Raw genomic sequence first — 8,721 nt, forward strand, 5'->3', positions numbered from 1 at the left:
ATATTTTCGCATGTGTTTCACTGCCACGCGTACCACCCATTTTTCTTTCGCTCGTGGGGAGCTGTCAGGCGGGCCTTGTGCGAGGACGCGCCACTCGTGAGTCGTGACTCTGGCACCTGTCATCGTTGCCTCTTGGAAACGGTATCGGAAGAAAATGAAATACGTGGCGATAAAAATGAGGGTCTTTGACTTGTGGAAAAAAGAAGTAGAGAGAGATCGCGCTGCAGCCAGTCCCACTGCGAAACGTGACGGACGCTCACTGTCATCACCGGTTCTCCGTCCGTGATTTCCTCCGGTCCTCCGTCACATCCGTTTGAACGAACTTGAGGGCCAGTTTTTTTCGGCGATCCAGAATCGTCCCTTTCCCAGCTTCTTCCAGAATCGCCATTTCATATTTTTTTATAATTCTATCTAGTTAAGGTTTAATTATTTAGGATTGTAAAAAACATATGAAGTGATGATTATGGAAAGCTGGGAAAGGGGGCGATTCTGATAGAATCACCTAAAAGCCCAGACTTATCCACCGCCACAGCACGGGGAGCTCGCCAACCAACAAAACCAATCGGATGGAACGAGAATTGCGCGAGGAACGCTCGGGAACAACGGAAAACTTCTCCACCAATCAATTGATTGATTAATTAATTAATTAATCAAAGTTCAAAGTACATGGACGACGAAAATGCGCGGAGGAACAACTGGATGGATGGATGCACTACACTGGGGAGGGTGACAGGAGAGGAGGCTAATCATCAAGCACGGACAACACACACAGATGTACAACAGCATGAACACACACATGTAGGCAGGCAGCACCATGAACTGTAGCTCGCATCTCAGACAAACGGCTTGTGCCAGACACAGAACAAGTTCGCCATGGATCACCTGGCACAAACAACAACCAGAGCATCAGTTCAGGAGTTCCTCGAGTTTTCTGAACCAAAAAAGATGGTTCCTCTGCTTTTGGAAGAACAAGCTGCAGGGCGCTTCTCTTTTGGATTTGCAAAATTCATTTTCTTGCAAGATGTATGTTTTCGTGTCAATGGTTTTTTTTTTGGCAGGGAAATCCTTTCATACGGTGGACTATATTATCTCCATTTTTTTCTGACAGTAAAATTTCTGTTTGGCAAACTCCCCAGCAGGCAACAACTTGTACTACTAAAAAAATACACCAACAGGAAACATTCGTATGCATACCTAGCGGCAGAGGCAGAGGAGCCCCTCCTGCAGTCCTACTTGGTGATGACCCAGACGGCGTAGATGATGCCGGGGAGGTAGCCGAAGAAGGTGAGCAGCAAGCAGATCCAGAACTCGATCTGCAAAACCACGTTCAGCAGCACGAGAAACCAGTTAGTGATGAGATGAGAGCCTGCTGATAGGACGGGACAGAGTCAAGTCCGGTTACTCACCCCGCAGGCGAACTTGAAGAAGACGCCGAGCGGCGGCAGGATGATGGCGAGGATGATGTCGATGCAGTTGGCCGTCCCCTCGTCCGCCATCTTTCTTCTTCCTCCTTCTCTCTCTCGAAGCGTCCAACGGAAAGCCAAGGGAGATGATGTGAACAAGGAGGGCGAGACAGGTAGGTGGAGTGGAGTGATGCGGTGGTGTGATGCCCAGACGAGCCCGAGTTTATAAAGACGGCGAGGCAACGGGGCGAGGGCGAGGGCGACGGTTGGCGAGGTTACGTTACGTGTCCGGCTCGTGCGGCGGTGATGATGCTCCCATCCCACGAGCCGAGCCAGCCAGGGGGTGGTGGGTTGGATCATGTGGGAAGAATCGGGTGCTACGGCGGTGCCCTCGTGCGGTCGCGCGCCCGCTTCGCTGTTGGTTCGGCTCCAACGGCCGGCGCCGACCCGCGTGGCTCCGTGTCCGCTTTCCCTGCATGGACGCGCCTTCCAACTTAACGTTGAAGGTTATCTGGACTCCCTCCGCGTACTACTCTATCTCAGCCAAATTTGACTGATTGTTCAAGAAGCGACGTCGCCATGCACTTCCAAGAGATCGAAGTGGGAAACAAGGGGCGACAATGGTAAACAACCCACCACCCTGTCCGCCTTTGAAACGGAACGAAGTTGGTATGACAGCAACGTCTACCGGACACACAGGCGAAAAGCCCTCATCATGCCCACAGATCAGGCATCCGGGGTGGGTATACCGGCAAGATCTCTTTTGCGCTGACGGGACATTATTACTTCTTAGTGTTATTATGTGATATATACAGCTGTTTGAGCGATAATTAATATGGGACCGAGAGAGTAGCTAGAATGTCCATGGCCTCTTGCTCTAGGAATGGTCCGGACTCTGGAGCTCCATCAATCATACTACAAGAGATTGCGTGATTGAAGAGCCGCCGGGCTGCTAAAATTGGAGACCACTTTCTTGTTATAACGAATCATGACAACTGAGCTGACCTAAACTCGCATTATGGCCAGAGGCCCAGAGCTATGCGCGCGATCGGGACAACCGAGGGGCTGTTTATTCCGTGGCATGTTCTCGTGGATCTAGAGGACGGTTGGACGGGACGGCTAACCTGGAATGAGGACTCAAAGTAAATCGCATACCTGGAAGATCGGTTTATTGATGCCTCTTACATGTTCTCTAACTCAAAAGTCTTTGATGCCCGCGTGCCTGGAAGAAAGGAATGGTGTTGCTTTTAGCAGTAGTATCAGTTGACATTTATGTGATGTTTACAGGAGTAGGTGGCTAGTTCAGCTTCGGTAGGGCATTAGCCAATATGCTAGAACCACCAGCAGCCCAGCACCCCGGTTCACCCAGACCAGAACACACCACTACAAAACAGAAAACAAGCTACATACTGTGGCATTCAGACCAGGACATACGCCGTACTGCATGCTGCATCAAATCAACACGATATGTAGAGGTCGTGGCACAACTGATGAGCGTCTGTCTTGCCAGACGATTTCAAACGCCGAACTGGTCTCGGGGCATGTGGATACCCTGCTGCTGCACGCCAAGCCATTGCCATTGCCCATGAATGGGGCCAGGCCAGACCAGACCCCTACTGGCTACTGCAGAAATTATGAGGATCAAGCAAACGTCCAAGCCCGTGTGTTTCTTGCAGCAGCAACCCTCCCCCTCCTCTCACTGGTGAAACAGGACAGCCAAGCAGTTCATGAACATGAATTCAAGCAGCGCCGGTGGCAGCAGCGTCAAGAGAGGGCGTGGGTCGGCACCTCATAATCAGGAGATCGTTCTCATCTGCCCTGCCCACATGGATGGGCGTGCCACTCATTCAAGCTCACTCGCCGAAGCCCTGCACAATGCAGTAGGACGTGCCAGTTGTTTATGTTTCAGGGAGCCAATGATCATCAGAGCTTAGGCATAAACAAATGCTAACCAGTCTAGTAACCAGCCTAGTGTGGACAAATGTGCAGAGCAAGACTCCAGAACATGTGCTGGCTAGCTTCCATTGCTTCCTCCGGTATATCTGCAGCTGGCGGTTAGCTGCTAAGAACAGGTTCTAGACTTCTAGCCTAGGGTTGATCACAATTAATTTGGTTCATGTATATAGAAACCGAGAATACCAGATTCTGTGGCGGGAGATGGTTACCGTTGCAGGAAGGTAGGCGGCCCAAATCATACCGGCCATTGGAACTTTCGGAGTTGGTGTGCCGATGTGACCTGGATAGGATATGGCAATAAATCATTTCTCTCTTGGATCTTGCAGGCCAACCTGTCAGTCTTACACCATAAGGAACTAAATAAATTAACAAATGGCGATAAAAACAACAGCAGTGGAAAACACAGTGATTTAGCCTGCTTAGTCCTTGAAGACATCACTAGTTGATCCACGAAATCACTTCAAGAGATGAAAACTCACAGAAGCTCTACTTGAACAGTTGGGTCGTACAAGATACAACTCTCCAGAAACAAGTAATAAGATCAAACAGCGACGTTTTCTGCTTTGAAAAGTAAGAAACGATAGGAGGTAGTATGACAAACGGGTGTACCCAGCTCTCCCGAAGCATCGGCATGCATCACCGCCACGGACATAAAAGTCAGTAAGTTAGCAGCCTGTCCCACCAATTCCTGGAAACAGAATGGATCTAACAAAAGCTGTAATAATAGGCCAACTTGCTGTCCTCTGCATATACTTCAGACAGCAGCAACAATCAGATAGGCAGGGAATCCACTATCTGATGTAGACATGCGGTGAGCCCACTCTTTTGCCTAGGCTCAACAATTCCACTGATTGATTATCCTTGTGTATATGTATTCATACCTTGAATCAGAAGAGAAATCTGAATGCTTTACGTGATCCACTTTATTCTTTCTGCTTTTGGCGCTATTTGATGGAAACATTGTCACTGCTGTATGATAGCAACAGGTGAAGAGATTTAAACACGAGCATGCTTTGTAGTATGCTGAACCCTGCGACGAGAGAGACTACATTTAGATGCCTGGCCTATCTGTCGCCTGATCTAGTTGCCGCGCCTGTGGTGAACAAGCTTCAGAATCATGGTAAAACTGATATTTTAAACGATCATTTGTTAATTCAGATAGTTACCGGAAGGGCTTCTGATTTTTCCCTCAAAATCCAATATGCATAGCTCCATATTTTCTTCGCAAACATCAACATCTGAAGTTCTGGACGTCAAACTTGGACTGGATTGTTGCTGTTTCTTCCGAATACCATAAGAAAAAAAAACACTTTGGGTGTCACATAAAAGAACTTCAGACTAGTAGATTGGGAATTGCGATTGCCTGTGACACAAGTACAGAAGAAGTCTGACTGCGCTGGAATTCTGGAAATCACCTGAGCTCAAAAGTATCATTTTGTTTCTTGATAAATGATTTATCATGCCAACAGCTGTACATTACAGTAATAGAGTACTTGGTGAAGTCATGAAAACAATCCTGATAATTACCAAAGAAAATCTGCATTAGAACAGATTAGGTTGATAACGGAGCAATACGGATTCAGGGGTACTAAGCAATCCAGAAAAATAGGTCCCATACCAAAACAGGACTGCAAAATGAAGCTACTCAGCATGTTATATAAAGCCTGATTGCAGTCAAAGAGAATGAAATGTGAAGTTCTAGCCTTAAATAAATTAGCACAGTCTCTGTTTATTCAGTTATAACTACATAATAAATAGCAAAAAGGTGCATAAGACCGTAGGCAAAATGAAGTAATGCACTAATGACTACAAAAGAAGTACAATGCACTAACTATTATCCAGTTCACCTTTTACTCGCCTGGATCCACACACATGGAATTGTTTCCTATGAAGAAAATCTTCTAAGAGCTTGCTGAAGACAGTAGATATTTCTCTGACATACTCTCCCCCAAGCTCGACATTATCTGTGCATATCAGCAGTTATAAACTTGCCTTCTATATCCATCATACGGAACAAAGTAACCATAAGGTGTTTCCTCAAGTTCTGAATATTGGCAGTATAGATGACAGCCTGACATATTTGGAGTGCCTTTTCAGGTGTATTTTCCTCATCAAACCATAAATGGTTCTCTTGGTTTAGCAAAACACGATTAATATATGCAATCCATGACTTATGGTCTTATCAACTTAAATCAAACTGTTTCCTGTTTTATTCTTCAAACTCCTCTCTTCTATTATGGTTCTGATCTTCGTCACATCAGACCACATTCCAGCATCAGCATATATATTGGACAGCAAAATATGATAGCCAGGATCACTGGGGTTCTTTTCAAATATTCTTTTTGCAACTAGCTCAGCAATATCCATTCTGTTATGCACTCTGCAAGCCGCCAAGAGGCATCCAAGAACATCTATTTCTGTCCCTTCCCTCAAACTTGAAATGAACTTCCAAGCATCGTCAAGTTTCCCAGATCTGCTGTAAAGATCAACAACACATGAGTAATGCTCCTTATCTGGGGAAATGTTGTAGTCTTGTAACATGGAATCGTAAAAGTGCAAGCCCTGCTCAGTAAGGCCTGCATGACTGCAACAAGATAGTAGAGCCACAAAAGTGACTTTGTCAGGAGCAATTCCATCTCTCTTCAATTGATCAAATAACATTATGGCTTGATCTTCATGGCCATGCTTTCCCAAAGAAGAAATCAATGTGTTATATGTGGCAGTATCTCGCTCTGTCATCAGCTGAAAAATATCTTTGCCCATTTCTAGGCAACAGCATTTGCAATACATATCTATAAGCGCGTTACTAACTGAGCAGATAGAACTCATATCATGCCTAACGACATAAGCATGTAGTTCCTTACCCTGTATGAGCCTGGAATGGTGATTGCATACTGGAAGAACTGAAATAACAGTCACATGATCAGGTTTAAATCCTACTTTCTGCATCGCCCTGAATGCACACAGTGCAGAATCTGTATCCCCATTCACACCGTATGCTGCAACCACTGAATTCCATATGACCAAATCTTTCTTTGGAATGAGCTCAAATACGGTTCCTGCCTCCCCAATGAATCCTTGTCTACTGTAGAAGTCAATAAATGCGCTCCCCAGAAACTTGCTCTGGTCAAGTCCATGTCTTAAGGAGAAGCCATGAACCTCTTTTCCATGCCTGACTAACTTCAGGCCAGAAAGACTCGGAAGTATACTTGCCATGGTATTGGAATTTGGTTTTAACCCTGAAGCAACCATTTCAGTAAACAAACTGACACTCGCATGATACATCCCGTTCTGCGAATACCCCGCAATCAATGTACTCCAAGAGACGACATCCTTGAAATCGATAGAACGGAACAAATAATCAGCCATCTCCAGACAGCCACACTTGCAGTACATATCAACCAGAGCATTTGAAACACAGTTATCATCAGCAACTCCACATCTTACCGCGCATCCATGCAACGCCGTTCCAGCTCGCAACTCTTTCACCCTGCCACACGCTGGGATGACAGTGGCAATGATCACGGAATCAGCCCAGAACCCTTCGGATCTCATCCTACTGAACAAACACATCGCATCGAGCCAATCTCCTGCATGCACAGCTCCTCCGATCATCGCAGTCCACGCGGCCACATCCCTTTGCTCCATGCTCTCGAACACACTCCTCGCCTCGCCCAAACACCCACACTTGGCAAACATGTCCACGAGCGCGCACTGCACAAATACATTGGGCTTCGCGTCACCACAGGCAACTCCTGCCTCCACATGCTCTCTTATCATTCGGCCCTGCTCAACCGCTCCAAGCGCGCCACACGCCTTGATGACGGGCGGGTACGTGAAACCATCCGGCGCAGCCGAGCCATCGTCGACCATTGCCCGGTACGTCTCCAGCGCCTCGGAGAACCGTCCGGCGTCGACGAGGCCCTTGATCGCGGCGTTCCACGCGAAGGAGTTCCTCCTGGGCATTCCGTCGAGCAGACAAAGCGCGTGCTCGATCTGCCCGAGCCTAGCATACACTTGCACCAGCTGAGCGGCGAGTACCGCGCCGTGGCGGTGGCCGCCGACGAGCACAGCGGCGTGCAGCCGCCGGGCCTCGGCGAGGGCGGGGCCTGACCGCAGCCGGAGGAGCAGCGACGAGTGCGAGACGGGCGAGGCGTCCGCGTGAGAGCCGCGGCGATGCGCGGCGGAAGGGGAAGCGGGAGCCTTCGCCGGCGAGGCAGGAGAACGGAACCGCCGTCTGAGCCCGTGCCTGACGGCGGAGAAGAGCATCGAGGGGAGCCTCCGGCACGGCGGCGCCGCGCGTGGTCTCAGCCCAGAAGCAAGTCACTTCAGAAGCTTCAGTCAAGCGCGGGACCTGATTACCTGACGGACTGCCATGTCAGTTTTCGTTTCATTTTCATGTCCGCCGAAACCTTTGAAGCCAATGCCGCGGTCCTGGCACCCACCGCCGCCATTGCCGACATAGCCGCCGCCTCCGTCGTCACGGTCTTTGTAGCCGGTGCCACCATTGCCGCTGTAACCACCGAGGACCGGCAATTGGATTTGGATACGAGGAACCAGCTGGTGAAGCATTTGGCAGAGATCCTGAAGCTGAAGCCGTGGTGTTCGTGGATACTAACTGCAATGTGATCTCGAAGTAGGAGCAACTGTAAATTGTTTAATATGTGTGCACGTTATGTACTTGTATTTTTATTTTCTGTTGTTCAATCAAGACTACTTGATCATACGGTGCGATTACGAGGGACGCAGATGAACAAGCAGCTAAGGGCGTCGAGCTAGGCTGAGGAGGTGATCCGTCATTTTTTTTCCTTTGGTGACTGCTGTGGTGGTGCCGAAGGCAGGTGACGGACGTTGGTTTAAGCTTAGTGATGTTCTGCTATCTTTTCAATTTTGTCATGTCGGCTTTTACGTGACTTGTAATTTAATCTTTATGATATGAATGTGACACGTATTACCATGAAAAAAAGGGTAGTCTCATTTATTTATTTTTTGCGGAAATAAAGGCAGTCTCAATGCCTGCAAGGTAGTATAGTGTAGCATGCTGCATAAAAAAAGTAACGTGACTTTATATTATATTTATAATGAGAAAAGAAAGTAAATTTAGCTACACTCCTAGCACCGAAACCAAGAAAACTACTGTAGCTTGTGTGAAAATCATTGAATTCTGCTCTCACCGTGGGAGGTTCACATATTGTGGGGAAGGCTGTCACGACTGACATGGTGGATCCGAAGTGCCCGGAGGAGAAGGACTCGACGGTCCCAGTGGTTGGTGGACTGTGAGGCCGAGTGGATTAGTTTGGTCGGTTCGGTTGGGCCTATGCTTGACCTTGTGGGCTGCAGCCGTCTCATTCTTGTATAACTA

General features: G+C 48.0%; 2 protein-coding genes across 16 annotated transcripts; both read right to left on the minus strand.

Annotated features, from left to right (window-relative positions):
- Window positions 1-611: 611 nt before the first annotated feature.
- Window positions 612-1,596, minus strand: LOC125536100 (hydrophobic protein LTI6A). The gene is made up of 3 exons (XM_048699238.1): window positions 1,407-1,596; window positions 1,195-1,313; window positions 612-882 (listed from the first exon to the last, which is right to left on the minus strand). Exons 1-2 carry the CDS (start codon window positions 1,494-1,496, stop codon window positions 1,230-1,232), a joined length of 174 nt encoding a protein of 57 aa, XP_048555195.1. The 5' UTR covers window positions 1,497-1,596; the 3' UTR covers window positions 612-882; window positions 1,195-1,229.
- On the minus strand, window positions 612-7,961 carry LOC125536098 (pentatricopeptide repeat-containing protein At4g33990-like). 15 transcript variants are annotated; one of them, XM_048699235.1, is made up of 9 exons: window positions 5,207-7,961; window positions 4,526-4,875; window positions 4,241-4,452; window positions 3,969-4,047; window positions 3,356-3,639; window positions 2,559-3,271; window positions 1,407-1,875; window positions 1,195-1,313; window positions 612-882 (listed from the first exon to the last, which is right to left on the minus strand). In XM_048699235.1, exon 1 carries the CDS (start codon window positions 7,626-7,628, stop codon window positions 5,547-5,549), a length of 2,082 nt encoding a protein of 693 aa, XP_048555192.1. In that variant the 5' UTR covers window positions 7,629-7,961; the 3' UTR covers window positions 612-882; window positions 1,195-1,313; window positions 1,407-1,875; window positions 2,559-3,271; window positions 3,356-3,639; window positions 3,969-4,047; window positions 4,241-4,452; window positions 4,526-4,875; window positions 5,207-5,546. The 15 variants fall into 15 exon arrangements, with proteins under 15 accessions (XP_048555192.1, XP_048555188.1, XP_048555187.1 ...); XM_048699231.1 differs by having other exon boundaries at window positions 3,356-3,445; window positions 3,569-3,639; window positions 3,969-4,452; XM_048699230.1 differs by having other exon boundaries at window positions 3,356-3,491; window positions 3,569-3,639; window positions 3,969-4,452.
- Between the last annotated feature and the right edge of the window lie 760 nt (window positions 7,962-8,721).

This window comes from Triticum urartu, chromosome 2 (genome assembly GCF_003073215.2).
Source record: "Triticum urartu cultivar G1812 chromosome 2, Tu2.1, whole genome shotgun sequence".
Taxonomy (NCBI): domain Eukaryota; kingdom Viridiplantae; phylum Streptophyta; class Magnoliopsida; order Poales; family Poaceae; genus Triticum; species Triticum urartu.